Here is an 18,254-nt window from a genome sequence, read left to right as displayed (position 1 = left end):
TGTCTTTCATTGAGTGATGGAAAACAAGGAGTGCGGTCCTATTTTGAAACAGTTGGACCTTTTTAAACTCTTGTCTTGCTGCACTCGCCAACATTAGTGGACAGTAGTCAAAAACGGGAGAGAATCAACGCTTTCATAACTTGTTTAGTTGTTATATCATGTTAAGAAGAAAGAGAACCTTCGAATGATGGATACTTCTCTGCCATCTCGGTGACCAATATTGATGTGGCTTGACCATGAAAGTAGTCCATCATCTGTGATGACTAGCAGCTTGGCTTACGTAACCTTCTCTGTTGCTACCTCTTTCATAGTGAGACGCACAGTTGTGGTTCTACCATCAAAGCATGTTTGAAGCCCGAAATCATTATTTTAGTTTTTGCCGTCTTTTTTTTCAGACACATATGAGTACCAGCTCTTTTGTAGCATTGCATTTAGTTCAAATGTATTTTAGGCTAACATATGCAGAGAGTAGAGTTGTCATCATACATACTGGCTACTTTGTTTAACAGCAGTGATAGATTGTTTGTTTGTAGTATAACGCTGGTCCCTCGTGGTCTCTGAATAGGGTGCAAAAGGTTTTTCACCCTAGCATGTTTTTCCAAGGCTTCATAAGTGGAACCTAGTGGGGAAAACACTGGCTCAGAAGCAGAATTGCCAGGCCAGGACAAACAAAACAAAGTATTTGCAGGCTTTAACATTTGTGCACTCCAAAAAGCAAGAGTGATGAGGTTACAATGATGAGGTTACAACAATGAACACGTTTTGACAAAAAAACAGGGTATTTTTTTGTTTTTCAAGGCACACCAAAGCCTGCTATTAAAAGTGCGTATTGCAATATAAAATATGCTAGTCAAGAATTATTACCAACATATTAAAAGTATTTTTTGAATAAATATTTGTATTTGTTTTATTTTCCAATACATGACTCATGTACTGTAATTGCATTGCTATTCTAGCATTGCAGTTCACGATTCTGTGACCCAATAAATATCTCTACCCACAGTTTATGCACCATGCACTGTTCTATGAGATGAGTTCTATGAGCCTATATGCTGCTCTGAAATCCAGGATTACAGCCCCCATCGCATAGGCGGAGTTTCACATTAGTCCTGGGGGGGGCACATGCACCGCGCGCGCGATTTTTTTCGGGTTTACCGTGGATAAAGTTACTTTTTTTGTTACTTTATTGCGGTTTTAGGGTTAGGGTTGTTAGGGTTATTTAATTCTTTTGGGGGAGCCAGCCCCCCAAACTCCTGAAATGCATAGAAATCTATGAAATCCAAATAAAAAAATCTATGAAATTTGTATTAAAAAAAAAAAAAAAAAAACACCCCCGGCCGCCAGGGGGGGCAATGCCCCCCCTGCCCCCCCATAAAATCCGCCTATGCCCCATCGTCAAAGAGAGTCAATGGATCACGTTCTGTCCACCCACCATTTGGTCATTTTGAAAACCTAGATTTTTACATTATTATTTAAACCATAAAATTACTGTATATCACCATTGGGCCATGCCTGATTACCCTATATGAAATAGGTTTTTAACATGTGCGAGCTTGTAGATCGGCTATTTTCACTATTTTTGAAACATGGCTACCCAAACTGGCTGTGCATAATTATTTAGTGTTGTGTTGATGGTGCACAATCTGTGGCCAATTCATAAGAACCATCAGACACTCTATTTGTAAACATACACTAATAAGTTCCATGGACATTGAATTGAAAAAGACGGTGGCAGCTTTTCTCCCAATTGAAGACTATAATTGGCTGCCTTTTTCAGCTTCTTTGGCAGATACATTGGAACATTTTTAACAAACATTTTCATATACTGTACAACATTTATTTGTGAAAGCAGTCATTATCTGTGTGACTGAAACTGGTCATTCATGGTGTGATTTTTATGAATTACCTGCATGTTCTGAACATAACCGAGATAGAATGAATAGGATTCTGGTTTTGGTCACTTGAATTAATGATACAGCGACTTGTTGTACGGGCAGTGGATTTGGCCAGAGCCTGTCTGTCAATTGGTTGTGATGTCACCCTGTCAACCAGAACCAACCAACAAACAATAAAACTATGGCATGTCCGTGCACTGACCCAGTCAGCGGAACACATTCACCTGATTGCCCCCCCGTCCCTGGCTATGGGATCTAAACTCTACGCTCTCGGGGAGATGGGATCCAAAAGTCTTGACAGGCACTCACTCACACACTGGGAAAGGAAACTTGTTTCATTATTATTGCATAATTCTTCAATCTATAAAGTGAAATTTGGGTTGTGTGAAATTCTTATGGAGCAACGCTAATTATTGAAATAGTAGCAAAAGGTCGTATGGGTATTTTAGGAGACCTATACGTATTCAACAGAAACACTTTGAAAATAAATTTAGATGTGTGATTACTAGAAAAAGGAGATTACGAAAAAAGCTCAACAAGACTGGCCTGAGATTTATTAATAATTTAATGTGGAAAAAATACTGATATCTCTCTTGAGAGGAGACATACCATATGTCAGACCCACAAATTAGAACCTCACACGGCTAATTATAATGGATTGGAGAATTCTCTGAAAAGGAACTGTGTCTGCCTGACTGATTGCATGAGTTAAATGCGTATTGTCTCTAGGGTGATTTATACATACAGCAGTTGTGCGTTGGTGTCGCACACCGAAAATAGATTATCCAGCTCACAATGCATCATGTTGCAATGCATTGTGAGCTTGTAGATCAGCCATTGTCGGTGTGGACGACACTGACATGCAACCAACTATAAACCAGGCCTCACCATCTTTCTTTTACCCATTCCGCAGAATGTTTGCCTACTGTAGTAGTAGTAGTAGTGTCAGCAATTTTACCTAATTACAATGCTAGGCTCCAATCATGTTTTTACGTTTGTGGAGATAATGGTCCAGAACGATCAAACACATCTATGTAACAAAGAAAAACAATGCGTATGCGATTGCATTCGTTAGATAAACAGTATTTCTCATGCCTCACTTCTTTTTGATTGGGAAACATTTGAGCTAACGCCAGAACATTTCACTGTAAAATCCCCCAAGAAGATTACTGTTCATCCCCAATTATCTTGCCTTGTGTAATTGCACACATCTAAAACTCTGATCAGTTCATTGTTTAAGATGAGGAAATATGTGCAGGAGTGCCTCCTGCCATCTGTGCTCAAGCACATCTAAATGATGCAGCTGCAAGGTCAAACTAGTTGGATCAGATTGAGACATAAAGAGAAAGCCTGCCTCTGGTTATATGACTCGTGTCTATCATTACCGCAGAAGTCATTTGGCTATAGGCTTCAATTTAACACAGTGCATTGTTGAGTGAACTCTGGAAAATCCTCAGATATGCAGGCTAATCTTAAAAAGTGTGTGGGCAAGCGTGTGTGGATTTGTGCGCGCGTGCGCGTGTGTGTGTGCGTGTGTGCACTTATGTTCATGTCATCCTATGATAATGCTGTGGTTGTTACGGTCATTTCAGTCAGCAATCCATGACCATTCTGTACCAACTAAAGTAAACATTATCTTTAAAAGGCTTCAAGATTTCCTTTAATGTTAGACCATCATTATTACGCTATGGCAGATTGGGATGATTTTTGACAACGAGCACCTAAGGCAGTTTTCTTTTTTCTTTAGATTTACTATAGGCGGGATATCATAACTGAAGGAATTAAAGTGTGAACTAGAGCAATGTTTCCCAAACAATGGGTCGGAACCCATTCTTGGGTCGTGTAACAATTTGTATGGGTCGTGACTTGTGAGTAAATATCCCCCTTTTTAACATTAAAACAAATCTTTCAAAATGTTTTCACAAATTAAAAGAAAAATCTTTTTTTTCTTCACAAATACAGTAGAATAATTACAGCAATTTAAAACAATCGAAACAATTCAATAAATAGTTTTTTTAACACGTGCAATGTGTCACATCGTTGTGAGCCTGTAGATCGGCTATTTTCACTATTTTTGTAATAGGGAATAAGTGGTTAATTCATCATTTATTTTTGTAGGTTTAGGTCCCGGGGAGAGACCAAACTCATCTTTTGGGCTGAACAGTTTGGGAACTCCTGGACTTAAAGGCCCTCAGTTAGAATACAGTAACACTCGCTCACTAATATAGTGTTATTTAAAGCCCAGTTTTATTACTGCTGCAGGACACGTATGACAGCAGGTGCTTGAGTAGGGCAAAACGGATTATGAAGGACGAACGACACCCGAGTAACAGCCTGTTTGTGATATTGTGGAATGGGAAGTGTCTCTGAGGTGTCTCAAAGCCCGGAGCTCAAGACTCAGGATGAGGTTTTTCCCTGCGGCTGTCAGAGCCCTGAACATGGACAAAAACTAAATAATAATAATAATAATAATAATAATTATAATGATAAGGGTAATAATAAGGGTAATAATAATAATAATAATAATAATAATAATAATAATAATAATAATAATAATAATAATAATAATAATAGTAATAATCCAAACAAAACTGCATTCAATCTGTAGGCTAAATACCCCCTTGTAGTTTTTGCTCACACTGTTACTTGGCCTTTTTACAGGGTGCATATTGTTCGTATATCGTTTGCTTACGTAGTTGTCATTGCTCTGGGCGGGATACTGTTTTTGACGCTAAGACTGTGTATTTTTAGTCCTCCAAGCTTTTTGGGTAACACTTTACTTAAAGGTCGGGCCTATAAGGTCGGGAATAATAATGTGCTTATAAGGCATTATAACACTCATTATAAATGTTTATTGTCATGTATGAGAACTTATAATAACGTTTATAACATTTTACAAGTGCTGGTCATAATACATTACAAGCTCAGTGGAACAGCACATTATAACTACCTTAACTTAGTTAGTTATAAAGTGTCTTTGTTATAAGTTGTTTTTTTGTTGAGTTTATTGAATTTATTTATTGAGTGTTATGAAACATTATAATATTTTATAATATTATTATTAGTTTATTCTTCCTCTTTAATTGTATTATGTTGTAATGACATCCAGTATTATCATTATTATGTTGTATTGTTGTTGGCACAGCCTTTTATAACATTTAGCTGCTGACAAACCCTGAATCTTGAAAGCTGAAATCCACCTAAAATAATGTGTATATATGAGCAATGTATGTAGTAGTTTTAGGTTTGACATAATAACTTTTCGGTTGTTAAGACGTGACGTTGCGCCCCGCTAGAATAACTTCTGGGTCCAAGTGTGTATTTTCCCAATATGCGCAGTGCTGTGTCCCTCGTTGTTTTAACAGATCTGAGACTAAAACTAGAAAAAGAGCTCCTCGTAGCACAAGTCTTAGGTTTATAGAATACGAGGGCTCTGTAGATTATTTTAAGTCAACACCGTGTTAGCTAGATTAAAAGCAATCAGTTTTCATACTGTATCAATACTATCTTGTGTCCCATTACCATGTTTAGAAGAACCACTGTCAGATTCTGTGACGAGCATAATTCCTCTTAAATGTAGCTTTCACAACACTGATGTTGTTAATTTTATTCAAGTTATTTTGTCTGGAGTTGATTCACTAAATAGCATACCGGTATGTAACCTAGCCAGCTGAAGTTCTTACACGACTGTTTTCACTAACTTTGATAGATTAGCCTATGTATAATTTTTGCCTGGTGTTTTGAAGGTCTTATGTAGGTCTACCACATATGAAATGGTAGCTGACAATATGGGGTGTCTAGCCAGCTCATGAAGGTAGCAGGAATGGTCTTTGAATATAAACTAAATGCACAAGCAAATTAACTTGGGATGTGGTGAATGCACACAAACAGCAGATTAGATAACCCCATTTAAACCATATAATAAACCGTATGCGAGTATTTTACTCTGTAATTAACCAAAAGATAAAAACACGCTCTGAACTCTGTACTGTACAAAATAACGAATACAGCCTGCTAATGCACACACACTTGACAGACAAACATCATTTAACCCAACTCTCCCAACTTAATACCTTAACAACTGGTAACTTAAAACTTTTCAAGAGAGAAAGAACAAATCACCAACTGTAACTAAAAAATCTAAACACCAAATTAAACTTACTTGTTGTGGCAACAGATGCACAGTGACTGGAGATCTCAACAGAAATGATGGGAATCAATAAAACAATAGAAGAGCCAATTAAGCATAGCGAGCAATATCTCTAAATGGGTGCATATTGATTGGTCACTGCTTAATAGTATCTTAAGCATTTGCAGCTGTTGTTAAAACGCGAAATTATTTGTATCTGTAAACCATCCTGCTGTTGCCTGTACGTCTATCAGTTCACTATCGTTATAATGATATAACATTGATGATCAGTATTATAATGTGCCGTCATTAACACGGCTGCCATTCTATAGTCTGCATCCATTGTATCAAATTTTCATTCTAATTCTAATTCAATCATCAAAAAACGAATAATACTGTCGTTGTCATTCAGTCAGGGGATGTTCATTTCCTGGTTCTTCCTTTAATTGCCAGTCGTACGAAGAACGTGATTGGCCAACTCAAGTCCAAGATAAAGTACTCAAGCTTTGATTGGTTTATACTTCGCATCGGGTTGCCAGTTTTGTGATGATCGCTACTGAAATTATATCTATGTTATATTATTCTGGCGCAACTTTTGAGGTTGGATCAATTAAAAAACTAAAGCAGATAGAGGGACTTGGCCCATGGCCTATACTGTAGGTGGTGAAATAGGCTTTGTTTCAAGATTGCGACATGTCAGCTCTATTAAAGTGCTATTAAAGTATCTGAAAGAGTTACTAAAACAGAAATCTGATGCAATACTTTGCTTTACTTTCATGTCTGGAGGCCTTTGGTCATGGTGGCTACAGTATGTGGCGTAGTCAGTACACAAGGGACTGTGGGTTTGCATTGAACTGTTGATGGTGCAGCTCATTACCGTGCATGGTAAATCTGCCTCTCTCAGGACTGATTAAGGATTTAGCACAATTCAGAGTGCCAGCAAGTATGCACAGACATTTCAAAACCCTGCAGATCTACAGCTTTTGCCTCCATAGATCCACTCAGTGGCATACATACAACAAAGTGCCAGCCCCAGCCAGCATGCCTGTACTCACGCGTATACTGAATTCCACTGTAGGCTCGAGATTGTATGATCCCCGCCAGGCCAGAATGGCCGAAGGCAAGGGATCATGTTTTCACTCCTGTGAGTCTCACTGTCTGTCTGTCTGTCTGTCTGTCTGTCCGTCTGTCTGTGAACAGCTAATCTCGGGCACCGCTGGACCAATCAGTGTGAAACTTTGCACACATACTCCCATTAGCTCCCATTTCTTTCCCGGCCTCATGGTAGTGCTATAACAGATTAGCATTTTTTTTTATCTGCCTGTTATAGCGCCACCATGAGGCAGATTTTTGCACACAAATAAATTAGCTACTACAGATTACACAGCTTGCATAGTTTTGTGATCAATATGTTTCTGTCAAATTTTTCATATTCCATTCCATTTGGCTACGATTGGCTTCCAAGATTTGTGGGAGTGGCCCGTTTTGCACAAAATGCCACACACCCTGCCAGTGTCATATTGGTGTGAAACTTTGCACGCACACTCCCAGTAGGCCAAGAAGATCTGCCACCCCAAATGTTTCAAATCGGCCTCATGGTGGCTCTGTAACAGGTCACAACAAAGCCCTAGGTAGGCAACCTGGCCTGGCGGTCAAACAATTTAAAACTAGGCAGCATTAAAACTTTGTTCCTGCAAAGTAAAATTCTCAATGTTCATTTACCCATTTGTTACTAATTTGGTTACATTTGTAGACTCTCAGAGTTAACACTGAGGATTGTACTGTGTGAATCGTGCAGTGATCAGTGTGCATTCCAAAAAGCGGTCCAGTGTAGCACAGTGTGCACAGTGAGATAGAAATGAGACAGTATTTTACATTTTGGCCCCTGAGAGAGAACAGTTACATCTCCACTGGAATGATTCATTCCGTAATGTTGTTTGATAATGACCAGAGTATCTGTCTGCATTTGAGGTCATTAAACATGAGACTGTCATTATGTCAGAGTGAGTAAGTTTGCCAGTTTGTACCTAGGGAAATTAGGTTGTAACAGTGATATCACCAAGGGCTGAAAAAGCATCCAATCATAGTAACATCGAGGGCAGAGGCAGGCAGACTTATTGATATATGTACTCGTCTTATATTTCCTTACAACAATGTAAATGTTGAAATATAAAGGCCTGACTCAACCAATGTGAACTGCACTTTCCATTAATAGATAAATAAATAATTAAACAAATCTAATATAATCTAAATCTAAATAATACAATTTGTTTTCACAATTATGTGGCTTTTTTAGTTTTTTTGTTGAGCACATCCAGCTTCCATTTGTACTTTAATATTTACTTACTTTAATCAAGCAACCTTTCATTTACTATGGGATCACATTAGAATGAAAAAAAGATATGTGTTGATATAGAGACAGATTAAGCTAAATTATATTTTGTTATTCATGCATATGGTACTTGTGCGGTTCAACTGTCTGTATTTCTGTCGTCATCCATTGTTCTCCTTAGTCGGTACACTGTTCGATCTGAACTTACTCATGTGCATTGACGATTGGCATAATGTGAGGGAGTGAATAAGCCAATTATTAACTTTTTGCATTTTTGTTAACTCTCACTCAATTAAGACTGCTGTGAGAGGGTATGGGAGTGACTCATGTGAGCATTGTGCCAGGGTTAATTGATCGGCAGGTGTTTCCAGTTGTCTAATTGTGCTCTCCTCTTTATAGTAGCTGCATGCTGTACTGTGTCTGGGCTCAGGGCTACGCACGCACGCACGCACGCACGCACGCACGCACGCACGCACGCACGCACGCACGCACACACCAGAGAGAATGCCAGCAGAGGGATAGATCTGGCTCAATGGTGCAAAGTTATAAAGGACTGTGATTTAAACGCATAGCAAGCAGCAGACCCAGCAAGACTCAGTCACACGTAGCATACACCAATATGACGTAGTGTGTGGTCAATAAAATGCAGACGGTTTAATTACAACCTTACTTATTGTGTCAGCAAGAACCCACAGTAGCACTCAGCATGCTATAGTGACATAACCAATCGGCTGACGCGGACTTTGTCTTTTATACAGTTGTGGCTGTTCTCTGTTGTATCGAGACTACCGTATATATCCAAATAGTAGCCCTACCGCAAATAGCCACCCACTACCTAATACCCCTGACACCAGTTTGCGTATTAAACTCCCCGTCCAAATAAAATGCCCCGGTTTGTGCAAACGCCGGGGCTGTTATTTGCAGTTTCTTCATCTGAATTTGGGTCCGTGCAAACGCCGGGTCTATTATATGCAGTTTCTTCAGCCTAATTTGGGTCTGTGCAAACGCCTGGGCTATTATTTGCAGTTTCTTCAGCATAATTTGGGTCCGCCGGGGCTATTATTTGTAGTTTCTTCAGCCTACTTTGGGTCCGTGCAAACGTCGGGGCTATTATTTGCCGTTTCCTCAGCCTAATTGGAACTGTAACCAAATAATGGCCCGGTGCAGGCCTGCGCAAAATAAATGAAAGCCTGCTGCAAATAGCCGAAAATATAGATTTTTGGTATTAAATGCCCCGGCTACTATTTGAAAATGTACGGTATCTGTCTGTTCTCATGCATTTTTCTTCTCAGTGGGTTGGTACAGTATATGTTAAATTTGATTGAAGCAGATTTTTAACATTTCCCTAATTTAAGCTGTTCATTAGCATTTTTTCCACAGGCTATGGGATCTGTAGTGCAAGTTGGGATCCCAAGAGTGAAGTGTGCACATAGTTTGGGTTTGCAAATGCCGTGTTTGGACTATATAGTTCCTGGCTAGCAAACTCAAATAGTTATTGTGCCTAATATTTTGCCAAACTCTACACAAATATATTCCACTTTCATAAGTCAGTTTACATGACCTTGTACAGTATGTGCACGTACCTGGCAAAATAAACAGATTCTGATGACTAACATTAACATTATTAAAGCAGATATTTTTATTTCTTGAAGACGTGGTGAAATGAAAAGTATGTTTTTCACTTTGTTTTTGTATTCTTATGTCAAAAATCCCTAAAAGTCTATTTTTAATTACTTCCTGTAAAGGCAAACGTACTGCGTGATGACATGATAGACCCTTATGAATATAAATGTATAGTGATTTAATTCAACTGTTTGATTCCCATAGCTCATGTTCCACCAGTCGCACCTGATTTTAATTTAGGGGGTCACTCTTGGGCTACTGCGTTCTTTATCTAACTCGAGATAACGGCCAGACGTTGCATTTCTCGTTTTAAACTTAAACAGTACATTACAATATGTAGCCTATCTGAAAACATTGGAGGTGAGACATAAGCAATGCAACCCACAAAAGTTCTGCTAGAATTGCTCCCCTCGCTCTCTCTCTCTCTGCCTGCCTCAGCTATGCACTCTGATCAGTGCGGCTAGTGTAGTACAGAGATCCCATAGCTCGGAGGAATGGCTGACAATGTGATTGGTCAAAGAAAAACACACTCCTGTGTGTAAAGCCATTTAATGATGTATTTAAATTTGCAACAAAATGTTTTTAACAATGTTAAATGAAAGTTGCACAAAGCTAACAGATCACTGAAAGAGGTGGCTTGTGGTGAATATCTTACTTGTGCAATAATTATCTTTGGCTTTTTCATTAAAGAAGAAAGGATGCAAACTATCTACAAGAACAATGTAAGCTGTGTTATTATTCATTACGAGCTTAAACTTTTGTATTTTCTAATTTAAGATTAGGTGTCTTCAAATGCACACCAGTGTCCTACTATTCTTTGGCGTACTCTGTTCTTCCTTCTTTGAATTGGTACATGTAAGTATAAATGCTAAATGAGGGATACTCAAATAGTTTAACTTGAGGGCCACATTAGAAAAATGGAAAGGGGCCGGGGGCACTGTATTTTGACAAATGAAACTCTGGGATAAATGAATGGCATGAGATGGTAAATAAAATAAGAAGCTAAATCATCTGTCCATTTGGGGTTAAAGTGACGTTTTTTGGCATCAAGTTTTTGGTGCTTGCTGCTGCTCATTACTGCAGTGCAAATGTAAATTGTAATTTGAGGTCAGTCAGGTGAGGCTGAGTGATATTAATGTAATAATGGATATTATCAATGTAATAATAATGTAATTAAATGTAATTACAGTCATTTCATATGATGTCATTTAATGTAATTAAAGATAAGGTAATGTCTTTTTTATTATCTATAATTATTCTATTTTTGTATTGATCGATTGGGGGCCAATTAAAAGAAATTTGCGGGCTGGAAGTGGCCCCCGGGCCTGAGTTTGAGTATCACTGCAAAATGGTGCATTTAAATAGTGCCTTTATCCACAAAGCACTTTGAATTCACGCACTGATGGCAGAGCAACAGCAAGGCACCAGCCTGCTCATAGGGAGTAGTTTGGAGTTAAGTGTCTTGCTCAAGGACACTTCGACACTATAACAGGGGTGAGCTGGGGATCAAACCGGGAACCTTACGATTCCCAAGTGGCTGCTCTACCTCCTGAGCCACCGCCGCCCCATGAGGTTAGCTCATAACGTGGAAAAGCTTCCTGGGATGCATCCTGTTGCTTACTACAACAGTGAACTAAGGTTTATGTATAATGTACAGCAGACTTTTGTTTTGTCAGTTATCACATTCCATGTAAGCTCATGGTAATATTCTTATTTATTAATTTATATTTGCCCTCAAAGCGGAGCTAGCAAAAGCTGCCTGATTGCCATTATCTAAATTCTTTTGACAATGACATTTATAGAAAAACCTACATGGAATACTTCATGTACACGCCCAGCTCTGGTAAAGTTACACTCTGTTTCACATGACAGCATCGAGCTGACAGAATGTGAACCTTCCCCATTTGTTCCGGTCTGCCTCCCTTTGATAGCTTCAGCGATGGGAGGAACAAAATCTACAGAAGAGCCTCGATCAAACGCTCAGCGCAGCCTTTTGAAAAGCACACTCCTGTGGCAGCGCACAGCTCCATTGCTATTGCATGTAAAAAGCTTGCTCTCTATTTCTCTCTCTCTCTCTCTCTAGGTGAACACCTGCGTGTATGTCCTCAGGGATACACCTGCTGCACATCCGAGATGGAGGACACACTCAGCCAGCAGAGCAAGCTGGAATTTGAGAATTTAGTTGAGGAGATCAGCCACAACATGAGGACTACATTTGTCTCAAGACATAAAAAGTTTGATGGTAAGAGAGATATAATCACAGAATAATCCTCAGCATTACGTTTGTCAAAGTTGCAAATGGATAAATCATCACACCAATTTAACATAATGGATACTTGTGCTTCTGCTTGGTTTCTGTTAGTATACTGTCGCTCAGATGGGGTACTATTAGTATCCCTATGTACCCCTAGGGGTACTTTGGGGTTCTCCTAAGAGTACTGAGAAAGTTTATAATTAAAGAAAGTTTATATATATATATACACACGCACGCACGCGCACACACACACACACACACACACACACACACACACACACACACACACACACACACACACACACACACACACACACACACACACACACACACACACACACACACACACACACACACACACACACACACACATCTGATATTGTTTATGAACATTTTATCCCTCGTTCATAAAACAATTTACACCTGAACACTAAACTAACTAACTAATGTTTGAAAAATATTTTATAACCTACGTGAGCCAGATGTTATTGGTTCTAAATATCAGTTTTGATATATTTCAGTTAATTGCCCAGCTCTACACCAGGCTAAACTGAGATAGACTTTTACAATGATCAAAGTCCCCGAACGATCACAAGTCCCACGCCAACATCGTCAGCCATGGCCATCCCACAGGCTTTGAGAGCGCTCCACCTTGTGGGGTTTGAATCCATCCTTCATCAATTTTACACGGCCTCATTTCAGTCCCCGGTTATTTATAGGGGGCCCTATTAAGAAATCCCTAACTCTTACTTTCTGATTACTGACTTCATCCCCTGGAGGCCTGTGGGTTTTGATGCATTATTTAATAATCCTGAAGCTGCGAGTGACTTTTTCACGATAGAGTTAAGATTCAGGATGTCTGGATGTGCCATCATCTTGCCCATGGATTTATTCTCCCTATTTCTCAGTATTTGTTTGTAGTTTCCCATAGAGACTTATAGCTTGATCTTATTCCAGTCCAGCAGATATAGAACAAAAATCAACAGCTTAAGTGTAATCTTACTATAGCCTAAAGTGTGTGTGTGTGTGTGTGTGTGTGTGTGTGTGTGTGTGTGTGTGTGTGTGTGTGTGTGTGTGTGTGTGTGTGTGTGTGTGTGTGTGTGTGTGTGTGTGTGTGTGTGTGTGTGTGTGTTTGTTTGAAAAGCAGTGGGGGATGAAGATAGATTGAATTATGTGGAGCACAACTGATAAAAAAGATTAATTACAACATTGGATGATCCATAAAAGGTGGCCAATAACTCAGTAAAGTGTACATTTTACCCTAGAGTAAAATGTGTCTCAAATGTGTCCATGCAGCTGCCAGGGCCCTTAGCTTAAAAGCACATTTTGAATATCTGTCTCGGATAAGTGGGCTGCCACTCTGCACCTCTACATTTTAGAGCTATTCTACTGAAATCTTTAATTTTATTTTACAGAGAAATCAATTGCAACCGTTGCTCCTTTTGTGAATAAGAATTGATAATAATAATCGGCATCATCATCGTCATCGTCATCATCATAATCATAATGGGGATACAAAAGAGATTGAGCCATTTGGATTGATTTTTTAAAAGTGTTACACAAATGACATTAGTACAGTACATACTACAATTACAGTACTGTAACAATGCATCACATAAAATCAAATCAAATATTAGACAAAGATCTCCAAGCACTCAAAAGATGTGGAGGAAAGGAAGTAAGTTAAAACTTATTTTATTCTTTAAAAAGCCCAACATTTTTCGACCGGTTAAGGTCTTCACCAGGGTGAGAACTGATGAAGACCTTAACCGGTCGAAACATGTTGCCATTTTAGAGAATAAAATTTGTTTTCACTTTACTTCCTCTCTTGCACATTTTTTGAGTGCTCGGATCTCTTCCTCTTTTTTAAAGTTTACAAGTCCCGCTGATCCTAGAAGCACCATACACCTTTAAGAGGTTTTTCATCTCCTGTGAGCACCCGGTTGGCCTCTGTGTCTTTTCTCTTTATTTTCTTGTTCCGGTTGTATGTTAGATGTTCATTAAAATATGTTTGGTTTGCATCTGGCCTTTGTGTTGTCCGATGGGACAGTAGAGATTAGCGGGTGTGGTTGGTTGAGTAAAGTCTGGGTTGAGCTAAGCCTTGGTTGACTGACTCCTTTGATCCTGCCCTAGTTGAGCTGAGAGGCACTCCAAACTTTCTTCTCCCTACTGTACATCCAGAGCTGTAAAATACTATAAGTAATGTAGCATCCCTTATTTACACAAGATCAGAGCTAAGATGAACCGGGACACAAGCCTCTGCCCCCAATTTCTCCACAACTCTTTGCTCAGACAGCTGACTTACAAACAGTGGAACAGCAAACAGGCAAAGGCTAAGATACTACTTCAGTTTTTGAATTCCGCGAAATTCATGCCTCCCTTATCTGAAATATTAATTTAATGTGCTTGAAGCAAAGTAAAACTCAATTTAAAGTGTCTACTGGCCATTTACCATTAACTATTACACAAGCTTGCAAATTTGGCTATATACATTACGTGTTGTGTACTTAGTCAATGCATAGTGGTGTATTCTGCCCTCAATAGATTCCTTATTCCTTATTTGCCCTGTTCATTTCTCTTCATAGATAACATGTGAAATGTTATCACTTTGACACTCTTGATCTTTATCTCCACCTGACTGACAGGCCAGGTTTAAGTTTTACCCCTGTCCATGTGTCCGTCATTTTGCATTTTCAATTCAAAACACACTTTTTCCTACTACTCCTACAGATTTTGTCCAAAATTCATATCATTGGTACATAATATACTGTATATTTGTTGATATTCCATACTGTTTGCCTGTAATTGGCCTCAACAATTAGTGGAAGGTGCTTATTTCTTCCAAAATATGCCATATATCATGAACGCAACATCCAATCATCCCCAAATTTGGAAACGCATGGTGATGGGCCTCTGTAAAGCACACCTCCTACAGCACTTTCCTTTCTGTTGAAATGCTATGGTCAAAATGTGTGTTATGTCCTTATTAAAGCTATTCTACAATACAGTCTAGGCAATGTCTGAGTAAGAAGTGGTACAGATTTTAGTCATGTTGTGCACAAACCCATTATGGGTTGTCATTATGTACAGCAATTGCAGTGCACAATATACTGTGTTATTTTGTATGCATGATATAGCCAATGTTCTGTTGCTAATACAATATTCTCATTAACCATGTTGCTAATACAACAGGCTCATTAACCCAGTTGTAGTTTTTATCTTGTGACCTTTGGGAAACAAAGCTTTTATTTGCCTTACAACACATTACTGTATATAATATTTATTCTTTTGTAAATTGTTCAAGTTCATTACAAATGGGCCCAATATAATTATGTACAAGAACTACATTTCCAGAGTACTGTACCCCACTGCAATTTGAATGCTAGATATGATATGCCCATTAGTTAATTAATCTTCACATCCTCAATTAACGATCCATTAGAAATGATGCCAACCTTACTGCCATCATATTCGGTCGGCTCTGAGTGATGCACACAATCAAAAGTGGGAAGGAACAACGAAGCTCTGCAAAGGAAGCATATCATTGTACTTGCAAGGGGGTCACATTTTTCATCTGTATCAATAGAGAGCCAGATCTCAGCTGTGGCCTGAGCTAACTTAATATCCTGGGGCTAGGATTCTCAGTAAAGTGAATTATACCTCTGTATATGTTTCAATATCTCACTCGCACACACACACGCGCACACACACACACACACACACACACACACACACACACACACACACACACACACACACACACACACACACACACACACACACACACACACACACACACACACACACACACACACACACACACACACACACAAACAAACACACAAGAAAACGTAATAAATTAAACAAGTAGGAATAAACTTGCTGCAATGCACTTGAAGCACCCCGCAACACCCTATTTGTGTGATGGCAGTTCCTGGAGAGAGTTGTTTTGTGCAGCCTCTCCTTGAAAGTCACCAGTGGGACAGAGTTAACAGTTTCCAGGCCACACAGAGCCATCCATCCTAGCGAGAGAGGAAATGACACCAACTTACAGCCCAGCCCCAGATGATGGAGGCTTCCACCAGCCATGCTGTGAGTGCTGCTGGACAAACCCCATTCCCTCTGTCCACAGAGAATTACAGTCTTTGTGACATTGACTTAGGATGACACAGGAGCACTAAAACAAAGGTTATTTATTCATGCATACTTCCGGGAACTGAATGTCAGTGCGGCATTGGATTTCATTAATAATGAGCACGACTCTGTTACTGCGAATTTAACTATACATTATTAGATGTCCTACTGTAATTCTGTTTACAGACACAAATACTGTAGTGTGTGTGTGTGTGTGTGTGTGTGTGTGTGTGTGTGTGTGTGTGTGTGTGTGTGTGTGTGTGTGTGTGTGTGTGTGTGTGTGTGTGTGTGTGTGTGTGTGTGTGTGTGTGTGTGTGTCTTTCTTACATACATACTGTACATACTGTACATACATACATACATACATACTGTACATACATACATACATACATACATACATACATACATACATACATACATACATACTGTACATACATACAGTGCATACATAAAATGTATATAGCCTACAGTAAGATAAGATTTATAAACCTTAATTAATCCCCGTAGGAAAATGCAGCTGTCATAGCAGCAATAGAAACAACACAGGAGGCACAGACAAGAGTGGAACCAATATAAAAATGTAAAGAAAATAGTTAAGCTTAGATTCTGTTCTCTGAATGAATGTACTGTACAGTCTATCATTATAAATACTGTATGTACAGCATATGAACAGTGAATACTGTATGAATGAATACTGTATGGTTATCAACAATGAGTGAAGGGTGTGTGTGTGTGTGTGTGTGTGTGTGTGTGTGTGTGTGTGTGTGTGTGTGTGTGTGTGTGTGTGTGTGTGTGTGTGTGTGTGTGTGTGTGTGTGTGTTGTTACTATTACTTATTGTAGCTTCGAAAATCTACAGTAAAGAACAGGCAGTTTAAAAAAGGTCCCAACCGCAACTTCTCACCCCTTAACGTTAAAGTTAAAGCCCTATCCTGTAAAAATATCAAATCATGTTTCTCCAATGTGGATCTTGGACTTAATGAAGACTTGTTGCCAGCCTATGACATCAGATATTTTTGGTTATAAGTTTTTTGTTAAAGAAAAAATCATTGTGATAATAATGAGTGAGTGTTTGTTCAGTAACAGGGATTCCCCTTTCCCTCCAGCTCTAAAATAAACAGATTATTTTTAGGTGCGTGAAGATAGAGAACGCATTTACAGCTTAAATTTCATAGTGTTCCAATTTTGTCTGCTTTTCTTTTTCATCACTTCCACTTCACACACACACACACACGCACACGCACACACAGACACACACACACACACACACACACACACACACACACACACACACACACACACACACACTGACAATCTTATAGACGGCAAGCTTCCTGCAGTGTCTGTAAAAAATGTAAAACATTTTAAAGAAGAAAAAAAGAAATACAATATCATGTATTTTCTTTTTAATTTCTGAATTAATTGATTTTCATTTGTCTGCTTGGCCAAGTCTTGTAAAAATGTTTTAGCAGTGTATGTTAACCCATTAAGACCGGTAACGCATACTGTGTCATTTTAGATTTTTAGCTATAACCATTATTTTATACTTTGGGCTATTCAAAAATAGCAGATATACAAGCTCATAGTGCGGCACAGTGTGCCGCACTATGAGCTTGTAGTACTGCTATTTTTTTTAAACATTGAACATTTTTTACTCAAATCTTTGCTGCTGGAGGTCCCTGGAACAAAATATTTTAAAAAATGTCGCTTTAAAAAATATATTCAAAGATTTGCACACATTTTCACGATTTTCAAAAGTAGGCCTTGTATATCTGCTATTTTTGAATAGCTAAAGAAATCAAAAATTACACAGATACTCTCCCTGTCTAAATGGGTTAAAGCAATTGTGAGATGTCATTTTACAGTATATCAAGATTATATTATGGCTA

At 38.8% G+C, this 18,254-nt stretch overlaps 1 protein-coding gene across 2 annotated transcripts in view; it reads left to right on the top strand.

Moving 5' to 3' along the window:
* gpc6a (glypican 6a) overlaps positions 1 to 18,254 on the top strand; it is a 188,568-nt gene that overhangs the window by 40,512 nt on the left and 129,802 nt on the right. Inside the window, exons 1-2 of one of the 2 annotated variants that reach the window (XM_084066778.1) lie at positions 10,617 to 10,701; positions 12,063 to 12,221. In XM_084066778.1, the coding sequence (XP_083922904.1) occupies positions 12,113 to 12,221 (109 nt within the window). In that variant the 5' untranslated portion in view covers positions 10,617 to 10,701; positions 12,063 to 12,112. Of the gene's footprint in view, positions 1 to 10,616; positions 10,702 to 12,062; positions 12,222 to 18,254 lie in introns of those variants that run through there. The other variant, XM_084066777.1, reaches the window with a different exon arrangement.

This window comes from Gymnoscopelus microlampas (assembly GCF_963454915.1).
Source record: "Gymnoscopelus microlampas genome assembly, chromosome: 1".
Classification (NCBI taxonomy): Eukaryota; Metazoa; Chordata; class Actinopteri; order Myctophiformes; family Myctophidae; genus Gymnoscopelus; species Gymnoscopelus microlampas.
The sequence above is the reverse complement of the archived record's forward strand: the minus strand, read 5'-3'. Positions and strand labels throughout refer to the sequence as shown.